The sequence below is a fragment of the Puntigrus tetrazona genome, chromosome 5 (genome assembly GCF_018831695.1).
Source record: "Puntigrus tetrazona isolate hp1 chromosome 5, ASM1883169v1, whole genome shotgun sequence".
NCBI classification, from domain to species: domain Eukaryota; kingdom Metazoa; phylum Chordata; class Actinopteri; order Cypriniformes; family Cyprinidae; genus Puntigrus; species Puntigrus tetrazona.
Genome location: NC_056703.1, coordinates 1597782 through 1624519, shown reverse-complemented (window position 1 = coordinate 1624519; position 26738 = coordinate 1597782). Strand labels below are relative to the sequence as shown.

Genomic DNA, 26738 nt, shown 5'->3' with positions numbered 1-26738 from the left:
AATGTTTGAAACCCCCGATCAACAGTTACGAAAGCAGAATCTATCGTGCTATAAAAGGACTTTTATCAAAACATAAAAAGAAGTGAAATCTCACCTGCAGTGATCAAAGGGCAGACGTCTGAAATTGGCTTGCGGGATTTCTATAAACATGATGACAAAAGGCTTATTTTAGTCAGAGGAAAAAGCACCAGCAATTTCAAACAAGAAGAGCACACAATAAAACTATATGCATCAAACAAACAACACAGGGAGCGACTGGAACACCAGCAGCATTACATACGCTACCGTGCAAAAGTTTGAGGTTGCTACAGGTTGTTTTTTTTTTAATGCGTGTTCTATTTTAACGTATTGTAAAATGCTATTTATTCATGTGATGCAAGGCTGAATTTTTAGCATTCGGCGTCACGCGATCCATCAGAAATTCATTATAATTTGCTGATTTCGAGAAATATTTCTTAGAAAGCTTAAAAAAAAAAACACTTGAAATACAGGTCTAAATATTTTACTGTTACACTGGATCAATTTAATGCATCTTTGCGGAATAAAAGTGAAAATATAATAATAAAAATTATAATAATAAAAGCTTAAAAGAAAGGAATTTTGAATAGTAATGTACATACCAAGGACCCAATTTATTTGTTCACAATTTTAAAATCTTCCTGATACTGGGGAAACCCTAAAATGATATTTTCCACTCATCACATCACATTACACTACACTTTACTTTTTAAAATATACATACTGCAGATGTAAAATAATGATTATTATAATATATTATAGATAATGATCTCTGAATAGTGTTTTTGATCTGATTATATTGTAACAAATGTACCCCACGATGTTTTGTTTACTGTTGAATGTTTTCAACAGATGTTTTCTTAGTACCAATAGATCAGTGCATCCAAGTTTAAGTAACCTTACCTGTTTTCTTCCCTCCATAAAACTGAGTGTATTCTGTACATGTGATGTACCTGAAACAGACAGGTATAATGAATAGTTACGGTCCATGCAGCAATAGGAAATGCGTTACAGCTAAATACCAAAACATAACTGGAAAGAAATACTGCAATTAACGTTAGAAAGATACACTAATGACAGCCGGACTGTGTAACATTACAGTCTTAAGACAAACGCGTTATAAACCTCATAAGACACACAAAGCGATATCACTGCAATAAGGAATATACTGATTTTGGTTTGAAATAAATAACCAAATATAACTTTATAAAGCTCTATAGATTACGCACTGTTGAGAGCAACAAATGTTTCATTTCAACTCACATCTTATCTTTTTGATGCTGTCTTTTCCCCATTTTTGTGGACCAAGAGGATGTAGCAAACAAAAGAATAAAGGTTTATAAAAGCCTAACAAACCAACACAGATACTCCGACTGTTTAAAACACACTTCCGGTCAGCGTTGAGTGCGACTGTAAAATGTGTCCGACGTGAAACAGAAGAACGTTTTTATTTTCCTTTTGCGAATATTTAGATCTTTTAACTTATTATATAACTACTAATCTAAAAATTATAATGAATGTCTATCTATCTATCTATCTATCTATCTATCTATCTATCTATCTATCTATCTATCTATCTATCTATCTATCTAAATAATTATAAATAATAAACCAATATCAACCATGCGAACTATTATTGTGCCAGTTATCTTTTACTCATAAAATAAAATCCTAGAATAACCAAAACATACCCAAATGCAAAACAAAAATATATATGAAATCTAAACACATTTTAAAAATTAAAAATAAAAATGGCAAAAAAAAAAAAAAAAAACGTTAAAATTTTCTGGCGTTAGCTCACATTGTCGCATCACATAAGCGCACATAAAATAATGTCTTACCCTTACGATAGTTCTTCTTCTAGGCATAGTTGCAAGTGTAGATGTGCATGACTTTTAAAACGCTCATCTTCTGCTGAGATACGCTGCTGAAAGTTCTTTTTCAAGGCATATATCAGTATGCATGATCAAACAGCACAACTGCAGGAACTACAAGAGTAACCTGGGTCGATACTATTCCTAATGCACTTTATTCTTGTGAAAAGAGAATGTGCGACTATTCACATATAATATAAACCAAAGGCAATAAAAATCAGTCGTGTTTATTCATTTATCCATTCTGATAGATCTGTGCTGACAGTAAAACACGAACGAGACGCGTGTATGTTACATAAAGTTTTTATTTTGTCATCTTTCATGCATTTCATTGCTGCTCAGTGGCCTCTTCCATAGGAAGCCCAACACTTCATCACATTTATGCTTAAAAGCACCTCTCAACACGACATTCAAGTTATTTTTTACTGTATCATTCATGCGATGATAACAGTAAAGCTCAGGTTCTGAACGAGTCTAAACCAGTTTAGGAAATTACTGTTATTGCCATTGGCACCAACAATAAGAGCTTCAAAGAATGAGGTCATTCAACAGTAGTTGATTCATTTTGATGATTGATTTAAGCACTCACACACTACGTACTTGTAATACATAGCGGTGACTTACAGTACATTTCTGAACACAAAACTAACATGTTAAAGATGTGACTGTCACCACTTATTTGGGTAAGATTCATTTAAATATGAAAATGTTTTATTCAGTCATTTCTTTTAATGTTTTTATTTCTTTCTGACACAGAAAAACAGGTTTTAGGTCAGTTGTATACAAGTCTATGGAAACTTATTTCTGCCACAGAATAAAAAACATAATTACAAAAAACAAATCTGTCTTTTTTTTCTTGTATTATTTCTGAATTGCAAGTTTTTATTTCACAATTTTCTTCCACTATTCAGACTCATATTTGTGAGTTTATATCTCCCAATTTAGAGTTTGTATCTTGCAATTCAGACTCTTTTTTTTACATGATTGCGAGATATAAACTGTGGTTTATGAGATAACCTTGTGAGAAAAAAAAATGTGAGAAAAAAAACGATTTTGTAACTTTGCAACGACTTTGTAAAAAAGTCAAAATTACCTCTTTTATTTATATTTATTTAACAGGTAGAAATAATCCTGTTAAAAACAACAGCGATACATTAATATATATATATTGATATCTTTTTTTTTTTTTTTGTCGTAAATATGAGATGTCTTTGTTGTGTTGCTAGTCAGAGAAATAGTCTGAACTATGGAAGGAAAAATCCATACAAAAAGTTTCTGAATTGCGACACATAAACTAAAAATAATTGGAATTGTGAGATAAAAGACACAATGGCATTCGAATCTTTTATTATGTGGCGAAAACAAATCTCTCATAAAATCAGTGCTGACCTTTCACCTAAGCAAAACATTTAATCTGAGCTACCAGTGAAGAATCTCTCTTATGCGACCCCACAGTCTTGTTATCCACAGGTTGACTCCCATATCGGTGAGATACTGCAGCTCTGGCGTGAGCATCTTCCTGCACAGCTTTTGATGCGCTTTGTCGACATTCTTCTTCAGATTGTATCCCATAATCGACTTCTCGCCGATGGGTTGCCACGGCTGCATGGACGTCTCCAAGATGCTTCCTGCATCGACGGCGTGGCCTCCTTCAATGCAAATGGAGGCCATTTCCGCATTTCTGCGCTGCAGCTCTGCCACATCCCTCGCCATGCGCTCATGGCCGTAAGCGTCCACTTTACGCCAGAAGGTGGCGTTGAAATACTGGTAAAGCTTCCAATCGATGGCGTTCCACTCCAGCGCTTTGGCCCTGAGCTCTGGAGTCAGCTTAGAAACGGTCGAACCTTTCCGGGCATTGAGTTTGAAGAAAAGCAAGTCCTCCATGTCCCAGCAGAGGGCGTCCTTGAGCAGGATGAGCGACTCTTCGAAATACTCCACAAGCATTACCAAATGGAAACGCTTGGCGATCGCGCGAATGGCCTCGTCCACTTTTGGGTCGTCTGAATGTAAGTTATTATCCTGTCCGAAGTCAAAAAAAAGCAAGTTTTTGAGATAGAACGAATTGAATCCCTCTGAGTCGTAGTAGAGCTTTGGATCCTTCAGGAATTCTCTCAGCTTGTCATCTCCAGAAAGCTTCCAAGTGAGTGGTACGACGCGTCCAAAATAGTGGAACGAGGACTCGGCGAGATCGGCCGGGTCCCGGAGGATTGTGATGTACGAGGTGTCAGCGGGAAGCACTCTGGCCACCTCAGCAGCATTGAAACGCATGTGATTACAGATGATGTTGAAACACATTCCCGGCCTGTAGTCCTTCACTTGCGAGCGATGGAAGGACGACGGGTAAAAGAAGTCATTGCGGCTGTTGGGGAAGGCAAATTTGAGGTGGTGTTTTTCCCCAAAGCGAAAGAGAATGTTGAGGAAAGTGCTGCTGGCTGTTTTATGGGTTTTCATGAACATGATGTCCACTTTTGGAGTGCAGGTTCGCCGGCCAGAGGCGTGATGGGAGCTGTTAGAGATTGTTGAGGAGTGGGCGGCGGAAGGACGATGAGCGCACGAGTACGGCACTGGGACCCTGGAAACAAAAATATTATCATTTGAATGTATTTTAGAAAAAAATATCACTAGTTCTTAACTACTGTAATCATAAAACTACTAGAAAACTAGAAAAAAAATGTATTAAACTGCTTTCTAGGGTATCGTACGTTACGCTTGTTCAAAATACATGAAGGAACTCACTCTTGCAGGCCAAACTGGACCTCTGGGGTCGACAGGCAGTACAAAAGAATCATGCAGGTGGTCAGAAGCGCACCCAGGACCAGTCCCTTACAGATGGACCTCCACTGCCTGACTGGCTTTCCAACCATCATAGCTACCTGGCTGGACCCTGGAAGAAAACCCTGAAGCAAAGAGAAAGACCTTTCAGTAATGATTTAGTGCTAACAAGTGCAACTTCATTATTTCTCTAAAGGTCCTTTTACGTATGTGCAGTTAAAAAGTGCTGTGCTATGTGATGTGCTTACATATGCAGAGTCCTCTAGTGCTGCCATCATTTGATTATCAAAGCATTTCTAGCGTGTTAAGAGATATTCGTCACCATTTCCTCAAGTGCCCAATTATTTAGGTACACCGCTGCTCACTCAGTTGCTTTTCTCCCCTGAGTTCAGCCATGTCTTCTACATCTGCTCGACACGTACTTATGTGGGGATTTGCAGCGGCATCGCAGGTCATTTTTCGATTCTAGAATATTTTCATTTTAAGTGACGGTCACTATTTATTTTAAGGCAACCTCTATTTCCAATTACCGTTTCATTTCCACCGAAACAGAAAAAATATGTTAATACACTTCTCTAAATAAATTTAAAGTAAACATGAGAACCCTTTTGAGAAACTTGAGAAACCTCTTTTGAGTGAACACTTTTGAACTGAAAGCCCTCAGGGACGTAAAGGACCCCGATGAGAAGCAGACAGTTTTTTTTCCCCTCAGCGGATGCATTGTTCATTTTTCATAAAGTCATAAGCTTAAAAAAAGCTATAGTGACTGTAAACAAAACGGAGGTTAAATACATTTCAAGGCTTTGACGTTTCTAATAAGTCTAGTTTGTCAAGACAAAATAAATGACGTAACGTTACGCATTACTGTCTCCACCGCATGTTAATTTTGTATAAATATTTTTTTTAATAGAAAAATAGTCTAAAAGTTTCTCAGTTCATCTAATGTCGTATAACTGCATGTATATCATACATAAAAAATACCTAAATATCGAAAATCTATCGTATGAGAGTTTCCCGCCTATTACACGGCTACTCACAACATATACTAACTTTTAATTTCAATTATTTTTAATTTGAACTTTATATTACTTTAAAGTTGAACCTGATGCTAACAAAAAGAGTAGAATACAGTGAAATACTCCGAATTAAAGTTCACTACAATCGAAAGATGGCACGAGTCGCCTCGGTGTCAAAGCGAGAGCATGCGAATGAAAAATCATATGATATATATAAAAAAACATAATATAAAACATGAACAAACAACATAAAGCGTTCAGAGGTCGTTGATTGACCAATCAAAAGCAGTTATGGCGAAAGTGGTTTAAAAACACAATTAATATATATCTGGATCCATATATTTTTAAAAATATCTCTCTATATTTGTGCATTTTAAAGTGTTTGAGAGACAAAAGCCTTATAAAGACATTAAATAATAATAATTCAAATAAAAATAATAATTAGTTTTCATCAGTAAGGTTGAGAAGACACTTCTTAAAGCTAAAATTGTTTTGTAAATGCAGTGCTGTGAGGCATCTCGGTTTTTCGTGCCATCTGACTAATATCTGCGTGAATGTCCATAAATTATATACTAAATATAAATATATACAGTGGGCTATTTTCAGGGAGAATTAAATTATGAATCACTTATTGCAATTGTGTGAATAATATGCAACCATGTAATCACAAGCACTTCATTTTCTAATTCTAATTACAAAATCCAGATGACCTAATCAGTTATTCTGCTGGCATGTCATATGAAGTACACGCAAAACAACTGCAACAAACTCAAAAATAAATCTTAAAAGGTTTTTCAATATTAAAAAGACCTAGAATAATATATTATGATGCTGAGACGGATGCGTTGCAGTTGCTGAGACAGTGCTGCTGCTGCTGCTGCTGCCGGGGTTCATTATAAGGGCCGGCTGTCCAGAGAATCAATTATGCATTCAGAAGAAAAGTGACACTGTCCGTTCATGCCTCCTAGACCAGGATCGAATATCTGCAGTGCGGGGCCACAGGTGGATAACTTAATACTAACAAGAGAGCATGTTACAAGCACTGGCTACGACCGCCATATGCTGCTGAGCACCTGCACCGAAAGATGGAGAGACCAAAGAAACATAACAGTTTCTTTCAAATCACCAGCACGCACTACAAATCTAGAAAGCAACTTTGAAGGAACCCATTGTTCTTAGTTGCAGCAATCTCTTACCCTGAATTTTTCAAAGTCATCCTTTGTTGACAGCAAAAGCACTAACAACATCATCATTGTTACACCGATGGACACAAATAACGAGGATTTTAGAGAACCACAAAGAATTACTACAGCAGCTGCAGCTCTAATTTAGGACAAAACTAAAAATAAAGAAATGCATCTTTGCATCCATCAAACACAAGCCTTGTTATCGTGGAGATCTGTGATCTATCAGTACGTCGTACAAAAGCCTCTAGAGTCGTCGAATTTAGGGGTGCATTCATACCGGCGACGATATTCATTCATGCATGCAGTCTGATCGACTTCTGTGTTTTGAGAAAGAATGTCACATGTGATATCTGAAGCGCTGCCGGCGAATTCAGAACGGACAAGAACCCACTGTAATGAAGTTTGCAAACAGAATAAAGGTTTCTTTTACTTTGCCACAAGAAAGCAGTCAGATCGAGCAGCCTGATTACAGAGGAAAGTTTACGAGTGAAATGGATAGCGTTTCATTAGGTTCAGCTTTGTGGAAATGAATGGCATTCCATCAGCAAATGAGCTTAGATTTGTCATAATTATAGTAATAAAATGATTTTGTTTGCCAGCAAAAATCTCTACACATCCACAGGACAACGGCACAAATATTATCATTTATATTTTATATTTATTTATATTATTTTTTAATTACTTATTACTATTATTACAGCTTTTGCAGCATTACGATATTCCAAAATAAAATAAAATAAATAGTTAATGCTTTCACAGACGATACATGCAATTACAGGCATTTCTCTTACCACATTTTATATATTGTCACAGTTTATATACTGTAAAATTGTGTTTTGAAATAATTATTACTCACTTGTTTTAATAAATATAATAAAAATGAGTGCTTATTTAGTGCTTAAACACAGAAAATCTGACACTTTGAATTCTTTAGAAATATGAGTATTTTTGGGGTTTATACTAAAAAAGCAGACATCAAAAATATGAAATAATACATAACCATTACGTGCATATCCAAACGATGGCAATGCAATCACACCCTCTCCCAATATAATTTATATCGAAGATTAAATATAAAACATTACGTAGTATCTTACCAAATCATGTAGATTCCTGTCACAGCTTGATCGGCAGAAAAAGCAATGACTCTGAAGAGAAAAACCTGACTTTGTTAACAACGATGCATGATAAGGCTGGAAAGACATTGATGCCTTCACAGTTAACTGTCCAGCCGTGGTATGCCAGGTTAACAGATCCGTAGCCCTCTTATCTTCAGTGAAATATCCAGGCGATCGTTCACCCTGCACACACCTGATGATTTTGAAGCCCCCGCCTCTCCTCTCCTCTCCTCCTCCGTCTGCACGCTGTAGAGCTGAGCTGGCTAAACTGCATGCAGAAGAGGCTCAGCCAGCGCTCTCTGTGACGCAGGACCAGCCGCCTGGGGACCTGCACTTGTTTGCATTTGTGAATGAGCGTACAGGAGAAGACGGGAGGCTGAAGGAGGGAGGTAAAGTTAGGATAAGGGAAGGGAAGGCAAGACAGAAAGACAGAGAAGGAACAGGGAAAAAAAGAGGTTCAAAACAGAACAGGGTGAACGAGAGAAAACGAGCAAGAGGGAGGGAATAGAACAAAAGAAAGGAGGAGGGATCTGTTCAAGGTGGAAACAGAGAGCCATTGAGAACAAATTGCTGGTTTGAAGCGGAAAAGTTTCTGGAGAGCGTACTTTAACGCATCAGAGGGGCCAGAACAGTTCCCAAGTCCCAAACTGCACCGGTTTGCAAGTCATGAAAACACACACTATAGCATAGGTTTGGTGATAAAACGATGTACTCGGTAGCACAGAAATTCTGGTAGAAGTCGGAGAAACACTTAACCCTCATGCTGCTGGGGTGAAAATCCTTCACCTGCTGTTCCCTTTCGAAAAGGAGCGCTTGTAAATCTTTGTTTTCGCACTCTTTGCATTTGTATTTTATTTGCAGGGTAGTCATTTTTGTCCTTGAACTTAAGTGTAGTCAGCTAAATCAGGAGGTTTAAACTAGCATTTTTGAGAATCCTTATATTATTAGGTATCGCTTATATTATTACATACAGGGGTGTCTTAGAAATGTAGAAATCTTCTTTATGGAAAAAAACCAACTTTTTACATGATGGGTTAGTTAGTGACAATGCTACCGTAAAAACTGTTTAATGGTTAAAGGTAAATTACTGTAAAATTTAAAAGGAATAACTATACACTGACATTCCCTGCATTGAGTTTGAAATTTAGTTAGAATTTGATGTTTTTTTATTTTAAACAACTATATATTTTTAGTTTTTTCTTATTAGTTATGTTTCTTAGGGTTGTACGTTACATGTAATGTCGTTAAATGAATGTTTACTGCAGGTTTTGTACTGTAAATGTTTAGTGTACTATAGAATATAGTTACTATAGATACAGTATTTTTTTTACATTTGGGAAGAATTTGTGATTTTTTTTAGCTTATATTTTAGAAACTTTGTTATTAGTACTTATTAAATATTTTGAATGAAAAAAAATGAGTACTGTAAATATCGGTCTCGAAGGAATTTTTTTTTTGCCGTTGTTTGTTAATATTTATAACGTTTTATATTTTGTGTCAGATTTGTATGAATTTTTGTTAAATTTAATCATAACAGAACTGGTGCTGGAGTTGTTATCTGTAATGCTAATCAGAGTATCTGACAAGGTTCGAGTGAAGCCGATGTGGAAAATTCTTAGTTTACTGTCGCTTTTGAGGTAAATTAAATAAACGCCAGCAAAAATTGAAACAAGATCCCACTACTTTGTGCATATTTAATAAAAAAAAAAAAAAAGTGACCCTTAGTTTAGCCACAAGGTTAAATGACTAAATGCGTGGGTCTTCAAAATGTGATTATAATGCATTGATATTTGATTTCTTCTGGTGATCACAAAAGAAGATATTTTAAAGAATGCTGGTAACTAAATAGTTAACGGTATAGCCATTGACGTCCATATGGAAAAAATACCATGGAAGTAAATGGATACCATTAACTGTTCCTTTACCAACAAAATACCTTTTTCATCAGATTTTTCATTTTGTGGAGTAATTCTCTTTTTATCTTTACATTCCTCTTGAGCGAAATCACCCAATCCATTCTCTTTATTTCGCTCGTTTCTCAAAGTCTCTTACTGTCCAGCACAAGATTATTCTGTTCATCCAGATCTCCTTTTGACTGGACTCGAACACTCAGTTCATTGTCTGCTGGCACACACACGGACACACAAAATGTCATGCCAGTGCCAGGCAGTGTAAGAGCGACATGGCTGGAATGCAGATGGGTAACGTGGGTAACACTGCATGCTTGTGTGCGTGAACATGAATTAGTTATAAAAAGGGCCATGAGTCGCCTGGCCTAAAGCCTACAGGGGTTACACGGCATGGAGGAGAACACCAACGTCATAGCGTCCCACCACAAATACAAAGAAACAAACAATTCTGCTACCAAGGGTATAGGGCTTAACTGATAACAAACACCTCGTACAATATAAAAAAAACAAAAAACGTTTGAATGGTTCCCTGGGTGTGACTTGCAAAGAGACCATGTCACGTGTTATACACATGCTTACAGAATAAAAGAGAGCAGATCACTTGTGAACTCGATTCAAACAAATTCAGATTCATACAAAGCATGTCATATTAGTTTTTTTTTTTATACCTTGTATAGCCAAAATCTGTTACAAAGGACTGAAATGGACACTGGAGAACATTCAGAGCTAAATAATTCAGCTTGCCACCCTAAACCAGGAGAATCTGACTCCATTCAGTACTTGGAAAATTCCCAATGAGGAATTCAACGAAACGCTCGTTTTCTGACTGCAACCTTCATTCTCTGTAGATTTCGAAATCTGCACAACTCAAGTTACATTTCTAAAATTATGAGTACAATATTAAAATGCTAGCTAGTGTTTATATTAGGAAAAATTATGGACTGTAGCCTATTTACGAGGGAGAATGTGTTTTTTTTTTAACAAAGACATTATATAAAAAAAAAGCCTATTTAAAAATCAAGAGAATTAAATGTAGAAAATAAATTTGCGTCAAAAATAGTGCTGGCAAATCAAATACGTTTGTTCACAAAGAGATATATCATTTTTTTGCGCCTGAGGGAAATGCCACATTTTGGTTAGACAATGTTTTTTTTACATTTGTGTTTAGAAAGGTACATTCAGGACCTACTATAACGTCTACACATAAGAACCATACTTTCAAGGTCACTCGACTTCATGTTTAGTCCCGTCTTTGAACCCAGCTAAAAATCTCTGAGGGTCTGGATTAACCTTTAACGCCATTTTGCAAAGGACGCAACTTTTCAGCAACAGTAAACCAAAACCCCTCGTGTCTAAAGCTACTTTTATATCACGATGTGCAACATAAGTCCTTAGGGCAGGGAGTGTCAATGGTTTTTTTCACTTAGGAATTAGACAATGTGAGTGATCCCCCGGAAACCTCAGTACATACTAACTTCTTTGCCCTTGGGTAGCAAGACCTATTTACATGAGAAACAAAATGACAAAGTCAAACAAAAGGTTTACTCCCATAAAAAAAGATTTGAAAAAGTGTTTTGCTAGCACTGAGGAGGAGAAAAGTCTCTCAGTGCTTAGCATGGTGCAAAACTTCCTTATCAAAGTTAGTAAGGGATCACGAAACCCTAAAATAAATTTATTGAGATGTTAACATAGGAACAGGTTGCAGATGACTGAAAACAAAAGCACTTATGACATGTCTATTCTTAAAAAAAAAAAAAAAAAAAAAAAAAAAAAAAAAAAAAGTGCTATTTTTTTCCATTTAGAGAAAAGTCACATATGCGCTAATCTAGAGTGGTGACTGGCTAGCGTGGCTAATGAGTGATCATTTTCCTCAGGTATTCTCATTATTATTCATGAGAATGAACTCTTATGATAAGATCACTGAATTACGCATGAGGTCGTCTTACAGCGGAGAACTCGAATCTCATGAAAGTGATTTGCACTTACAGTTCATTTCTGTAAACATGACTTCATGATACTTAAAACGTGTCACAAATTCGAAACATGCACACAGAACACAAAAATTAAACCATTTCATTTAAAATAATCATGATCTTCTGTTTATTAGAAACGTGGCACAGTCAAAACTGACGAGCAAAGACAAGAAATGCAGAAAAGCTTCAGTGAAACCAGTTTGGGCAAACTTAACTGACACACGGGGTTCAGTGAATCATTAAATGATGTAATGAGTTGAAACGAGAAGAAACTTCTCAAAGTCTCTCGAACGGAGAGAAAATACACAAGAAGCACTTTATTACATACAATCAGCACTTTTTCTTTTTCTTCTTCTTGTCAGCTTTGTTGGCGTCATCGTGAGCTTTCCTCTTAGCCGCTAGCTTGTTAGCCTGTTGGAAGGTGTGCATAGAATGCATTACTCATGAATCCAGTCAAGGTCACTGAAACTTCAATAATGAGCCGAACGTAGATCAAGCTGTGAATTCAAGCTCACTCATTTAACCATTAACCAAAGCTAAACCAAAATGAACTACTTCTCTGAATCATTATTCTGATTAGATTAGATTCAAAAACTGTAAAATGGTACCCAACATTTCTAAGCAGGCTTACCTCTCTGACGTGTCTCTTCTTGCCAAACATGATCTTGTCATAGAGGTATTTCTCCCTCTTCTTCATCATCATAATAGCCAGTCTCTTCTCCTCTGCTTTCTCCTCTTGTTCTGCTTTCATGCGGTTCACTGGTTTGACTTTACCAGGGGTCACCTTTACTGACAGACTCTGAGGAAAAACCACCACATGACACACTTTCACATATTTTATATTTATATTTCAATCACCTCTACAAAATGTTTAACTTTAAGTGCATTAAAAAAAATTTAAAAGAGAAAAGATTACATGCCAGAAAAACTTTCTTTACAAGTTTGCATAACAGTTTTTGTTGAGCATCATATGCGATGCATCAGTCGAATGTTAGAATACAAAATAAAAAGCAATCAGTTTTTGATCTCTCTCTCCCAATAATATGCCTCAGTAAAATGATATTTAATATGCTTAGTTTTACAGTGTATATATAAAGTCTTCACACCTCTGGTAAAATGCCTATTTCTGTAATGTAAAAAAAGAAAAAAAAAAGAAAAGAGACCCGACAATTTCAGAACATTTTCCACCCTTAATGTAAACTGTAACCTGTACAACTCAATTAAAAAAATGGAAAGCTTTTGGGAAAGGTGGAGCAAAAATAATAAACTAAAATAACGTGGTTGCATAAGTGTGCACACCCTCTTACAACTAAGGATGTGGCTGTGTTCAGAATCACATTCTACCTCATGTTACATCATAGGAGTCACTAAACACCTGCCATCATTTAAGTGCCTCTGATTAAACCCATAATAAAATGGGTTTAAATAAAATTAAAAATTAAAAAAAAAAAAAAAAAATTCTTTAGGTGCTTCTTACAGCAAAAGCCAAAACTTTTGGCTATAATTTAAAAAAGGTATGTTTGTATCCCCACCAAAAGAAGACCATTCCCACAGTGAAGCAAGGCGGTGGCAGCATCATGCTTTCGGGCTTTTTTTCTTCAGCTGGAAACATGGCCTTAGTTAAGGTGGAGAATTGTGAACAGTTTCAGATACCAGTCAATGCTGGCACAAAACCTTCAGGCTTCTTCTAGAAAACCTTTCAGCACGACAACGACCCAAAGCTCACATCCAAACCAGCAAAACAATGACAAATATTGCAATTGATGTGTAATGCTGATAGATTCACACCCAAAGTGCTTTTAAGAGTGTGCACATTAATGCTACCACATGCAACCCCTACTAAAAAGTAAGAATCAATCACACAACAGAAGGCATGTAATAAAAGTTTTTTGACCATTTAGAGAAAAAACTTCACACATCAATTATGTCCCTAACCAAGCAGCATAACTTCAAAAAAACGTACCTTTCCCTGCGTTCTCTTCTCCTCCATTTCAGCTAAATTAGCTTCATCCTCACTCTCATCTTCTTCACTTTGATCTTCCTCTTCGTTATCATCCTCCTCCTCTTCTTCCTCTTCCTCCTCATCATCTTCTGCTTCTGTAAAGAGTTTACTTGTGAAGTCAGCAACCATTGAATAGTCACACATAATCATATGCAAAAAAAAATCATTTCATAAACCGCTCACGTGGCTTCTCTCCTCTCTGCAGAGCCAGGAGTTTGAGTTTCTCAGGCGGGACGTAATCTCCCTCGCTTTCCTCCACGAATGGTGACAGATGTGGCGGCAGTGTAACTCCCAGGAAATATTCCTCTACGGGTAACAGTATCTTCCCATTTACGCAATCATAGACCCACTGGGGCTGGACGTAGTACCTGCAAGGTCGAGAAATGCTAAGTACAAGAATATACTGTAAATTTAAAAGTATACCCTGCAGGAAGATTTGTTTCCGGACCTGTTGATATACTGTTTGTCGATGCTGGGTCTGTCCACAATGTGATGTGTGATTGTTTCGTCTGTTTGATCGTAAGTGCTGCCGATGCACAGTGATTTATCCCAGGACACCTGTCCACCGAAACACCTAAAAAGAGCACAACACATTTTTATATACCGACAAGCATGCGACCTGTACATATACAAACTATGAACTGCTGCATTCCAGTGTATTAAGAATATTCGGTGTATTAATAACGCTGTATTTATAAAAGCATACGAGTATCAATAATTAAAAGAAAAACTCTTGTGTAGCTGCTTCATAAAATTCATTATTCCCACCATGCTGTAGAAATGATGTCACTTCCTGCATGTCACAATAGTGTTTTAAAGGAAATATGCATGCTGTAACGGAGTACAGGAAATAGCTAAACCTCAAAATACTTCATTAAAATGAATCTTACAATAGACTAGAATAGATATCAATTTAATAGTCAGAAGGATTGAAACCGTTGCATCATTTGTATTGTAAATACATAGTTGTTGATTTACAAATTAGGTTAATTACTAGATCTATTTAATATCTAGCTCTTTCTCTGAGGAACATGGAATAGTAGAGAGCAAACCATTTTGTACTCTATTTTAGAAAGAGTGCTGTAAATTAGATGATGTGTGGTAAAAATAAGTTAGTATGTCGCACTCCTTCACCTGATGACAAAAGCCAGCGATTCCCTGGGAACTTCTCTGTTTAGGAAAAACTTCAGCCCTTCGAAGAGCTTCATCTGTTTGTTTTGCTCCAGCTCGATCTTCTCTCTCGCCTCCATCTTCTCCAGGTCTTCCTACAATTGAAAGCGCGTTCGAAAACGACATTAAATAATGAGGACAAAGGTCGTCTGCAGTCAGTTTCATCAGAATGTTTTTTAACACCTTCAGCCTGTAACCATAGCAACAGTCTCCCTCAGTGAACATGAAACATGAGATATGAGGTCCGTCCAAAACAACAATTAATCAAACGCGGGTTAAATGCTTCACTGACTCCGCCTTGTGATGTGTGACTAAATAACAAGTGTCTTGTGACACTTTCTTTTAGTGAACTTTAAGTGTGGAAAATTATTGGGGACATAGCTGCATTAATTACAGATGGTTTAGCAAGTCAATGGGAATCTGACAGCTTTGAGTTGAGTCTGCCACCAAACAGCGGCGTTATTTATTTATTTTTAGATATATTCTGACCCATGAACCACTGTAAACAGCATTTTATGAAAGGTGCTCTACAAATAAACCTTTTTATAAAGTTATAAAATGTTACTTTAAGCCTTCATTGTTTTTACATATAGCCCTACAATACCATATTGAGTCATACCTCAGTACTTTAATATAAAAAAACAAAATGATCATATTTATATACATTTTTGTGATCATTCAGTGCATACTGTGGTATAGATAGAATATATAGATAGATAGAATATTACATATTGGGCATAATTCTATGTAATAGTAAGCATAGGGTTTTTTTTTTGCTACTACAGGCATTCACAAGAGACAGCTGTCTGTTGCTTACCCCTTCAACTGGGAAATGGTCCAGCTCTGCCTCCTCGTCCTCCACTGAAGGAACCGTACGGGCCAGACTGGCACTCAACGCTGACAGTTTCTGGTAGGAGATGTGAAGATGCACATCTTTAAACATACTGAAATATCTGGTCCAATTTCATTTTGACATGAAAAGAGAAAACGAAGCAGTCAGTACCTCAGAATAGCTTTCTGATTCCAGGGCATAATCTTCTTCAAACTCTGCTTTGAGGTTGAACTCTCCCTGTCCATCAAGCTAACAAACACCAGTATAAAATAAACACACATTCCATTTCCAAATGCAATTATGCTACTGAAAAATGTAAATTTAACAGAAGTGCATGTGTGTGCGATACCTTGGGCGGGTAGACGAGGTTGAGGGTCTGGTAAAGGCGGAAGTTGACGAACCCAAGCAGTGTCGTGTAGAGTTCTGTAAATGTGGCCATAACTCTGTAGTCCACATCTGTGGGGTGCTGAGGAGACATGGGAAGAAGGGTTAGTTCACTTTCAAATTAAAATGTCCTGATCATTTACACGCCCATGTCATCACCCGTTTATGCATTTCTTTCTTCAATCGAAAAGAAATTATAGTTTTTAATGAAAACAGACTAGAATTTAAATATAGTGAACTTCAATGGACTCCAACAGAGGTTGAAGCTTCAAAGGGCTATCAATGATACCAGATGATGAATAAGGGACCTATCTAGGGAATCGGTCAGTCATTAAAAAAGTCTCTTTTGGTCAATTTGTGTCCTTGCTAAATAAATGCATATTATATAAAACACATGTAAATACATATCATGAATTGTCCTGATTTGGAATCAAACCAGGTACTATTTTCTGAACAAGCCTCAAGCATGAAAAATTTCCTGTGTGTTTGAACTCACATCATGGGCAAACTGATATGGTATGATCCATGTGATGGTTTGTCCCAGGACCTCAGCTTGGTAGTAAATACCTTTAATGGAAAGAAAAACCTGAAGAAACAAAACAAAAAAAAACATTAATCATTAAAGAGATACACCTATGACAACACTGAATCATTTAATAAACCTTTAAAATGCTACATTTTTCATAGCACGTATTTACTTTTCTGAGGGACCGTGAGGAGATAATGTAGTTCATCCATTCAACGCTAAGTCTTCGGCACAGCTGAATTGTCTGAACATGACATTTTCCCGTGCGAGCGAAAGTAGAAAACAGAAAACACATAGAAAGGGCATCATCTACATCTCGGACAGCATCAATGAACGTGGGGTACCTGGGAAAACAAACTTGTTTTAGAAACAGTATATGAAAAGATATATATGCATATATATATGAATAAACCGGGGAAATCTCCAAAACTGTTAGTCAAACTATACATACATAAGTTGTATGGTTTTGGAGATTTCCCCATTCAAGCAGGAATGAAAGCTGCATTTTTAAAGATTTTTTTTTAAAGTTATAAACTTGTCTATATTCATGTACTGTAATATCTGCTCAAGTCATATCAGTAACACTACTTCTAAGCAATAATTTTATTCAGCAAAGATGCACTGAACTCATTAAAAGGTTGAATGTAAAGACATTCCTATCGTTTTTATTTTTACAAAATGCTCTTCTTTTGAACTTTCCATTCAAAGAATTTAATGCATTCAAATAGAAAATGGGTCTTTGTGCCATGTGTGCACAAAATCTTTCAGAATATTACCGTTTTGGGGTTAACCACAAAAATGCAGGTTGGTGAACTTGCATCGTAAGCGTGAAGAAAACATTACTGTCCCAAACTTTTGGAAAAAAAACCCTCACATTGCAAATTCTGTTCCCAAGACCTGGTGATAAAACAGCTGCCAACAGAGTAGACAGACAGTGTACGAGACAGTCAGTCGAGACAAGATAATTAAAGTATCATATTCTTGATATTCTTGTGACTTTTTGGATTCTCACAACTGATCTGTTTGTAGACAGGGACTGAGAATCTGCCCGTACTCACAATACAGTTTGGACACAAAATAGATGCTTATCGCATAACATTGTCTGGACACACAGAAGAGTCATTCAAAGCGTGTTGTAGTTGTTGGGACAGAGAGCGGAAGTGCGTCCCCTGCAGTCCACAGACAGCCCTGTGTTCACTCTCACCTCTCCTTGATGATGTGGTCCAGTTTGTACACAGGTTTGTTGTCTTTTATTCTCTCCACTCCGCTCCACTCAGCCTTGCTATATGCTTTCCGCAGTTTCCGCACAAAAATCTAGAACCACGGAATGTATAGTAAGCACATACATTGTCTTATGAACTGAGACACCATACCCAACAACGCAAATGACCTGAAGACTGCTATCAAAGCAACCTGGGCTTCCAGAACCCCGGAGCAGAAATTTGGGTTTTCATTATCTGTATGCCATGATCATCAAAATCTTGAAATATTTCACTCTGTGTAATAATCTGTATAATATATGTGCTTTACTTTCTGAAACTAGTGACAAAAAAATACTTTTTTCATGATATTATACATTTTTGAGATCTGTGATACTTTATCTTGTACTTGCAATAAGCAACCAAAGCTTTTTAACAGAGAGACTGGCTAAAGTGTGACATGCACTGTTCGATATCTAAATTAAATATAGGGACAAAAGAATATTTCTAAAAGGAAAAACGTGAAATTATAAATTCAGGACCGGTTTTCATAGAAAATTCTAAACAATTAACACAATTTTAATAAATAAAATATTTCAAAAGACAACTCATCTCACAAATTTCTAATATTTTGTAATCACAATAAGCAAGCTCTCTAATAGTAAGTTCTTAACTTCATTTCCTAGCATACATTTTTACTAAAAGTTGGCAATCTTACTGAAATAAAGAAAAAGTACTAGAACTAAAAAATAAAAGCTAAAAAAAAAACAACTTAAAATTTGAAATGGAAACTGCAAATATAAAAAATAAATATAGTAGTAGTATATAAAGTACATAATACTAAAATAACACTGACTAAAACACGTAACAGGATACATTTAGTTATTACTGAACCAAGACACTTAAAATACGGCTATAATCGTCGGCCGATATGTATCAGCATGGATCTGCGCAGCTCGTCGGTGAACAACGGCTCTGTCTAGTAAACGCTGCTCAATGTGAAATCACACACGTGAAGGCATTTACTCCTGATCACAGAACCGGTTTCCACAGCAGATCACCTGCATGTTTCTTTGGCATATGTTTTACATTGTTATTACCTATTGAAAGTAGATGTATTTGAATTTTTGAAAGATTACGTGTATCTTTAGTGACATGCAATCAACTGTAGCCAACTGTATTTTAATTAGCCTTTTAGGTCACTGCCGTTTAAATAAAAACTTTAACGTGAACAAATTATCAAAATGATTGTCAGACGCAGTTGCAAAAAAAAAAAAAAAAAAAAACTAAACTTCTCACCTTGTACTCCCTGAACTTGCCAACGATAGGCTCGTGCAAGAGGAAGCGGATGTCTTTCAGCAGGTAGAAGGTTCTAGGCGCTGTCGAGCCCTTGTTGACCTTCTTTTTGTGTTTGGGTTCATGAGGATAGATTCCCTTCAGTATGCATAAGCGCCTATAAAATTAGAGGCATGTATTATTTCATAAATGCCTAAATAAGAAACCAAGCAATTAGAGTATATATGTCTGTGATCACAAAAAAAAAAAGCTCAACGTAAATGATAAAATGCAGAAGATAGCAAAATAAAAACGGAGTATGTTTTAAATGTCCTTCATCGCTGTCAAGTGTCAATGTTCAATCAAAAATAAAACAAATTTATGCCATTTAGCAAAATCTAGTTAAAAACTAACGAACATAACATTTAATATATGACACTATATACACTGAATGACATCCTATAAGAAATATATTACTATATGTGACCCTTGACCACAAAAAAAAACATTATAGTAGCACGAGTGTATTTGTAACAATACAACGATACATTGTTTTTTTTCTTATATGCCAAAAATCATTAGGAAATGAAGTACAGATCATGTTCCATGAAGTTGGTGTAGAAATTTACTAATAAATATATTAGAACTTCATCTTTGATTAGCAATATACATTGCTAAGAAGTTCATTTGTATAATTTTAAAGGCAATTTTCTCAATCTTTTTTTTTTCCAAATAGTGCTATCTCAGCCATATATTGTCCTATGCTAACAAAACAAAACAAGTTAAAGCTAACTGACCCTTATGACAGGTTTTGTGGTCCAGGGTCACACTTAAAGTATGAGGTACATAAAAATACCAAAACAGAACATAAGTGATTTTTTTTGTTTCGTTAACCAACCTGAAATCAGCCAGACTCAGACTCAGCTTCTTGCGGGCTCTATTCCTGCTGATATAGTTAGTGGCTGATCCACTCTCATACTACACGAGGAGAAACGACAGGTTAACAAGTGCTATGACATGAGAGAATATGCAGAAACGAGACATATATTTCACACGGACTCAAATCTTCAGATGATTTAGACTTTAGGACACTTATTGCACTCCTCTTATGCTGTCAAGCAACACTGAAAATTAATATTAAAGTTAAAAACGTTTAAGTTTAGAGTAGAGTAACTAGAGTTTAGAGTTAATGTTTAAAACACACAGGTCTGCAGGGCCCTGCGCTCATCGACCCATCATGTTTTGTTTACCCACAGAATTACTCGAAATCATTTTCTTACCTTCTTCTTCTGTAATCCGCCCATTACAGCGGAGTTTTTTTTTACTCGGCAAAACCTAAATTAAAAGCTAATGCAATAAAAAGCAAATAGAGCTCAGCACAGATCCAGTCCTAACGTGCCTCTTCCGAACACACGTGTTTCGCGTGACGTCAGCCAAGACAGTAGGACCCTTGAATTGAGGCGCACGAGTGAATGCCTGCACAGAAAGTCATGAACGTGTAGCGACTGATGTAGCGACAATACCGTTATATATGTGTATATTTTTATACCATATATAATATTTTTATGTTCTAATACGAATACCCAATATATAATGTAAATACGCAATATATTATATTCATGCATTCTAAGGCATAGACACATTAAAAGCAACAGAAGCTAACGTTACATATTTATGTAAACATTTAAAATATTACGTAAAATGTTGTTTTATTATATATGTTGTTTGTAGTGTTATCTATCTATCTATCTATCTATCTATCTATCTATCTATCTATCTATCTATCTATCTATCTATCTATCTATCTATCTATCTATCTATCTATCATTTAATACCTCCAGGCTATAAATAAGCCTCATTGTAATACAATATAGATAACACATAGCACATCAAGTTTACTAAGGTAAACTAAATATTTTTTCTAACTGTAGAAATAGAAAATGAGCAAGACTATTAATTACTCAATGCAAAATAAATATGATAAACAACTATGGGAAAAGGGAGGAGAGAGAGAGAGAGAGAGAGAGAGAGAGAGAGAGAGAGAGAGAGAGAGAGAGAGAGAGAGAGAGAGAGAGAGAGAGAGAGAGAGAGAGAGAGAGAGAGAGAGAGAGAGAGAGAGAGAGAGAGAGGCTGTAGTACTCAAGTGGGTGACACTTTACAACATCAGTTCAGTGATGAAGACTGGGACATTCATTTTGCAGGAATAAAGGAATTTTTATAAAAATGGGTTGTCTGGAGTTTCTCAAAGACTTTTTCCTGGGCTTCTGGGATTATGAGACTCCAAAAGTAATGGTGGTGAAGGACAGAAAACTAGGAGTTATATACAGAGCTGTGCAGTTCCTGGTCATCACATATTTCATTTGGTAAGAATCTGCTCTCCACTGTCTGTATGCAGGTATTTTTATACTGAAAATTTGCTTTACATTAATTGCAAAATTGATGCTTTTAACTGGTGATATATATACGATGGGGTTTTTATAGCCTATTTATCTTTGTGATAGAGAAACAGAGAACACTGAAATCCAAAATTCATGTTATTTCATGGGCTATTAATCAGACTATAAATAAAAAAAACTATAAAAAGAACTCAATGAGTATTTTTTGCTTTCTTTGTACTACAGCTGCAATGAAGAAAACAAAAAGTAATGCAACAAAAAAGCAAAAAATAAGTAATGCAGAGATTCATGTACAGCCCTGATGATGAAATGTCATACTTAATTAAAACAATTTCAGTTTCAACTAGCTATTTTAAATATATTTGTACTAATGTTCTTTTATTCATATAAGAATTGCACACATTACAGATAATGGTTGCATGTTTACGCGATGTCTCATTCGTGCAGGTATGTATTCATCAGTCAGAAAGCATATCAGGAGACAGAGACGCGTCCAGAGAGCACGGTCTACACTGAGATGAGAGGTGTGGCCATGCTGGAAGACAGCGTCCAGGACACGACAGAATACGTCAGGCCATCTGAGGTGAATAAACTGCATTATTTTATTAAAAACAAAAAAAGGGCTCCCGAATGTATCCTTAACATGTAACAAATCTCTGAAGAAAGGCATGTTGTCTTGTTCTTTTGGACAGATACATAAAAAAGTATATTCAGATAAGCATATAAAACTGATTCAAAATGTAGCATTTCTGGAGATACCTTAGATATGGGAAGCAAGTATGTGTCGCAGATCTTAGTACAATATTCTTGAACAGTAGCTGTGCAAATCCTGCAGTCTATACACTTTCAACTAGACATGCTATTAATGGTTTCAGTTTGTTTGAAGGAAAAAACATATTTCCGGGGCACACCAGATATCCTTTTTCACTTCAGATACTGCAAAGGGATCAAATCCAATTGTCTCAGCTAGATCACAATATCTAACGTTAGCCTCGCAACGCGTCATCAGTATTAATCGATTAAAAAAAGCGTTAAAAACTCCGGATTTCTTAACATGCAGGGTGGAGATGTCATCAGTACAATCCTTAGAAGAGAAGTGACATACGATCAGACGCAGGGCACGTGTGCTGAGGTGAGCGCAAATCAAACACACGTAACTGAATAGAAACGCAGTGTTCGTGTTTTGGCGGGAAAGATCAGCCCAAGTCAAACAGCATTTTCTTTGTCATTTTTTTTTAGCATTTCAGTGTTGCCAATGCAAACTGCACGCAAGATTCTGACTGTGTTCGAGGAGAAATGGATTTTGACGGTCATGGTGGGGTTTGCATTTATAATAAACACATATGTGCATATATAGAGTGGGGACACCACTCTAACGGTCCTTTTTAGATAAACTAAACTTAATTATATATACTTATAAATATATATACATATATCAAAGTCCCTTCAGGAAATTCTAGAATGCTTAATGCCTTGGGTGTTTTATCGATACGTGAACTTGTTTTTAAACAGGCCAGAGAACAGGACGGTGTATCCCGTACTATAATTACACGTTCAAGACCTGTGAGATCAAATCCTGGTGTCCCATTGAGGAGTACGCTGTTGTTAGGTATGGAGCTTTTACTGACTGAGCTGTATAGAAATCAAACAGAGAAATGCACTAAAACGCCTTTCTCATCCTCGCAGGGAACCGGCTTTGGAACAGGCCATTAATTTCACAGTGTTCATAAAGAACGCCATCCACTTCCCGAAGTTTAAAGTTCTGAGGTACGTCGATGAGTTTCTGCATATTTTACAAACCAGAGGCAATGCTGGCACGCTTTTTAGTGTTTTGTGAGCATATATCAAAACATAAATGGCATCAGAAATTACTTCGTACGAAAGCTTAGGAAATCTTTTATTTGAGTATATTTTAAAATGCAATTTATTCCCGTGACGCAAAGACGAATTTTCAGCATCAGTATTCCTTCTTCATAAATCATTCTAATACGCCGATCTGCTGCTTTTTAGAATTCGGAATTCTTTGTTAAACAGAAAGCTCAAAAGAACTGAATTTATTTGAAATAGAAATTTTTGGCTTTATGCTCACGGAATTGCTTGTGGTTTCTACTACAGGGGAAACATCAAACCAAACAAGCAAAAGAAACTGTTACGGTGCCATTATCATCCAGAAACCAAGCCGTATTGTCCGGTGTTCAGCCTGGGCTTCATCGCAGCACAGGCCAGGGAGAAATTCAGCGAACTTTGCAGAACGGCACGTATATACGGCTTCGCGTCCAACAACAAATCAGAGTTTGAAGCCATTTTTAACAGTATTCTAACTTTTTTTTAGGGTGGAATAATCGGCGTGTTCATTAACTGGAAATGTGATTTTGACGTGGATCCGTCAGAGTGCATTCCGACATATTCCTTCAGAAGGCTAGACATGAGAAAGAACCTGCCCAGCTCAGGATATTACTACAGGTATGAGCTCTCTATGTGCATTTCAATAACCAATCATAGCTGAAATGACCATCGGTTAGCCACCAATGTTTATTTAGAAACATATCGACTTCCTAACGTTTCAGGTTTGCAAAATATTACCATAAGGATGGCGTAGAGTACAGGACGCTCATAAAAGCCTATGGGATTCGTCTGGATGTCATTGTTCATGGACATGTGAGACCATACAGGAAGTACATTAGTGGCATGTTGACTGCGCACGTATTAAATCTCTACATGTCTTTCTAGGCGGGAAGATTCAGTCTGATCCCAACCATCATCAACACCGTCACGGCCATGACGTCAGTAGGAATTGTACGTTTTTGCTGGATTTATATTAAAATTGTTATTTTGGGTTAAAGCGTGAGATAAGGATGTCGTAACGACACTGACGGCAGACACAAACACTCCGCAAATTGCATTATGGGAATAATTCTCAGGTTTCCCCTCGCAGCACATGGTGTGGAGTAACGCTGTTGGAAAGATGCATTCATGCACGAGTTAATGTTGTCTGTTTTTCTTTCATCTGTAGTGCTCTATCATCTGTGACTGGATCATGCTGACGTTTATCGATAAGAACGAAGTCTTCAGCGAAAAGAAGTTTGACGATGTAAGTCAGAGTTGAAAATAAAACCTTATTAGAGCTTTCAAAGAAATATATCAGCTTTCTCCTTCAAATTTAACATTTAATTTGGTGCGTTACTTGTTTTGGAAAATACGAAAAATTTCTACACCGGACGAAAAAAATCATTTTTAACTTGCTTGTGAACTTCACAAATAATTATAAATGTCAAGTAACACATTTAATTAAACATTTTGAAATAGAAAGAAGAATATTTAGAAAGAAGAAAGCGATATTTTACTGGAAGCTTGTTTCCACCAGAGGATTAAAAAAAAATTTCTAGTTTTCAAAATAAAGCTAAAAAGGTTATCGAGTGTGGATCATGGTCTCATACCTTTGTATTTTAATCTCATAATTCAGAATGTAATTTTTCTGAATTTATATATAGAAAAAAATGTATTTATATATAGAAAATATTTTAATTATTACATAAAATGCAAGCGTCACTTAGATTTGATAATTAAATGCTAGATTTAAAAATCAGAATTATGACATATATATTAAAATGTGAGATGTTAACATGGAAATGATGAAAAAAGTCAGAATTATTTGTCTGTATCTTGAAAATCTTAATTTTCTTATATCTTACAAAAGTCTGAACCCAAATAGTTTTACAGTGTGTATATATGGTTAGAATGTTTTTAATATGACTCTTGAGAGATACAATTTTTTCAACAGTCAATAAATTTGAAGTTTTTATTTTCTTTCTTGAACAGAATAATCACAAGCTTCTATTTCTTTAACCAGGTTTCCAAAAAACCCAGTCAGCCAATCACGACAGACCTCACGCTTACAAGCTATGGCTCCACCCACTCCGACCTTTCAGACGGCGTGCCTTTATAAAACAACCTGCCATCACAGAAAACACTCCAGTGACGGCATGCTGCCAAATATACAGCACCGTAGGATATTTTTTACAGAAAGAACAGGACATTTTCCTGTTGTAGAAGCACCAAGTGTAGAAAACAGCACAAAATGTCATATCTGAATTTAGAAAAGCTTCAAAAACATGCAAATCCAAGTATCTGTTACGCTTTGCTTCAATAAATATTAAACAACGATCAACGACTGGTATGCTTAGTGTTTGATATTTTGAACTAATGCCACAAAATAAGCATGCATTTTGATTTCCTACTAACTTTAAAGTGCGAAATGTATCCGGTTTAAAAAAGTACTGAAAGATCAATTCTTTCCAAATGATTATCTTTTCTGGGAACCTTCTTCCATCAAAAGTCATCTTGTATAGGGAAAGATGAGCCGGTTTCTCCAAAGAGCAGCACTCGCTCCGCTAACCTGATAACAAGTCCTCCTCTGATATTGGTTACAGTAATGAAATTTAGGGGAAGTGGAACTGCGTCTGCCCAGCTCTACTCTAAATGTGATTAATAGAAACGTATCGATTTATGCAGCTCACACTTTTGAGGTCTATGGATCAGTCTTTTAAGTAATGATCAAGGGCACATATAAAACCTCATCTCCCCAGACAGGAAAGGAGGCTGAAACCAGATGCTGAAGAAAATGGACAGACAATGAACTTAGCAGTAGGACTACGTAGCTGTTTGTCTGCAGCACAGCATCCAGTCTTTACGCTTCTATTGCTTTATTTAAGAATGTCTGAATTTTTACAAATTGTGTTGAAAATCTCAAAGGATTTTCAAAAAGACCAAATGTTCATTGAGGCTGCATGTACTTGATAATATAGTGTATATTTCAAAATATAATTTACTCCTAAGATGCAAAGCTGAATAACTCATATGCTCCTTCAGAGATCAATAAACATCAATTATATTATCAGTGTCGAAAATCAATGTTTACAGACATTTTTGATCAACATAATTTAATAAAAATACATATTAAAGATACTGACTTTTATTTAGTTATTTAAAATGATTTTAATTATTTTTAATTTAATTTTTAATATAATTTAATTATTAGAATTATTACAGCAATATTTATTTTATTGCTACAGTACATTTTTTTTTT

General features: G+C 36.1%; 4 protein-coding genes across 4 annotated transcripts in view; 1 reads left to right on the top strand and 3 right to left on the bottom strand.

Moving 5' to 3' along the window:
* The window catches only part of ppil2 (peptidylprolyl isomerase (cyclophilin)-like 2), a 29320-nt gene extending 27897 nt beyond the window's left edge, over positions 1–1423 (bottom strand). The window contains exons 1-3 of the mRNA XM_043239928.1: positions 1282–1423; positions 922–971; positions 95–140 (exon numbers count right to left, since the gene is read on the bottom strand). Of these exons, the coding sequence (XP_043095863.1) occupies positions 95–140; positions 922–971; positions 1282–1313 (128 nt within the window). The 5' untranslated portion in view covers positions 1314–1423. The remainder of the gene's footprint in view (positions 1–94; positions 141–921; positions 972–1281) is intronic.
* Positions 1424–2192: 769 nt separating this feature from the next.
* On the bottom strand, positions 2193–8458 carry gal3st1a (galactose-3-O-sulfotransferase 1a). Its single transcript, XM_043239929.1, has 3 exons — positions 7965–8458; positions 4629–4789; positions 2193–4464 (listed from the first exon to the last, which is right to left on the bottom strand). Exons 1-3 carry the CDS (start codon positions 8070–8072, stop codon positions 3312–3314), a joined length of 1422 nt encoding a protein of 473 aa, XP_043095864.1. The 5' UTR covers positions 8073–8458; the 3' UTR covers positions 2193–3311.
* A 3513-nt stretch (positions 8459–11971) lies between these two features.
* Positions 11972–20707, bottom strand: pes (pescadillo). Its single transcript, XM_043240467.1, has 15 exons — positions 20537–20707; positions 20155–20234; positions 19281–19434; positions 17987–18096; positions 16955–17126; positions 16753–16842; positions 16222–16338; positions 16044–16121; positions 15858–15947; positions 15005–15135; positions 14319–14444; positions 14054–14238; positions 13832–13965; positions 12500–12667; positions 11972–12279 (listed from the first exon to the last, which is right to left on the bottom strand). Exons 1-15 carry the CDS (start codon positions 20558–20560, stop codon positions 12199–12201), a joined length of 1740 nt encoding a protein of 579 aa, XP_043096402.1. The 5' UTR covers positions 20561–20707; the 3' UTR covers positions 11972–12198.
* Positions 20708–21459: 752 nt separating this feature from the next.
* On the top strand, positions 21460–26673 carry p2rx2 (purinergic receptor P2X, ligand-gated ion channel, 2). The gene is made up of 12 exons (XM_043240226.1): positions 21460–21619; positions 22100–22235; positions 22713–22784; positions 22892–22967; positions 23165–23261; positions 23339–23419; positions 23768–23906; positions 23985–24115; positions 24220–24310; positions 24383–24448; positions 24666–24743; positions 25503–26673. The coding sequence occupies exons 1-12, from the start codon at positions 21480–21482 to the stop codon at positions 25596–25598; spliced, it is 1203 nt and encodes a 400-aa protein (XP_043096161.1). The 5' UTR covers positions 21460–21479; the 3' UTR covers positions 25599–26673.
* The last annotated feature ends 65 nt before the right edge of the window (positions 26674–26738 follow it).

What these genes read in the sequence shown, in the direction of transcription:
- gal3st1a (XM_043239929.1), bottom strand. Translation starts at nt 8,072, where the DNA reads ATGTCTTTCCAGCCTTATCATGCATCGTTGTTAACAAAGTCAGGTTTT. An exon ending in ACAGGAATCTACATGATTTG is followed by an intron (nt 4,790 to 7,964) that starts GTAAGATACTAC and finishes TCTTTGCTTCAG; the next exon opens with GGTTTTCTTCCAGGGTCCAG. An exon ending in GTCCAGTTTGGCCTGCAAGA is followed by an intron (nt 4,465 to 4,628) that starts GTGAGTTCCTTC and finishes TTTTGTTTCCAG; the next exon opens with GGTCCCAGTGCCGTACTCGT.
- pes (XM_043240467.1), bottom strand. Translation starts at nt 20,560, where the DNA reads ATGGGCGGATTACAGAAGAAGAAG. An exon ending in CTGAGTCTGGCTGATTTCAG is followed by an intron (nt 19,435 to 20,154) that starts GTTGGTTAACGA and finishes CTAATTTTATAG; the next exon opens with GCGCTTATGCATACTGAAGG. An exon ending in TCGCTGGCTTTTGTCATCAG is followed by an intron (nt 14,445 to 15,004) that starts GTGAAGGAGTGC and finishes TGCTCTTTTTAG; the next exon opens with GTGTTTCGGTGGACAGGTGT.
- p2rx2 (XM_043240226.1), top strand. Translation starts at nt 21,480, where the DNA reads ATGGGTTGTCTGGAGTTTCTCAAAGACTTTTTCCTGGGCTTCTGGGAT. An exon ending in CGCAGGGCACGTGTGCTGAG is followed by an intron (nt 22,785 to 22,891) that starts GTGAGCGCAAAT and finishes ATTTTTTTTTAG; the next exon opens with CATTTCAGTGTTGCCAATGC. An exon ending in TCAGCGAACTTTGCAGAACG is followed by an intron (nt 23,907 to 23,984) that starts GCACGTATATAC and finishes ACTTTTTTTTAG; the next exon opens with GGTGGAATAATCGGCGTGTT.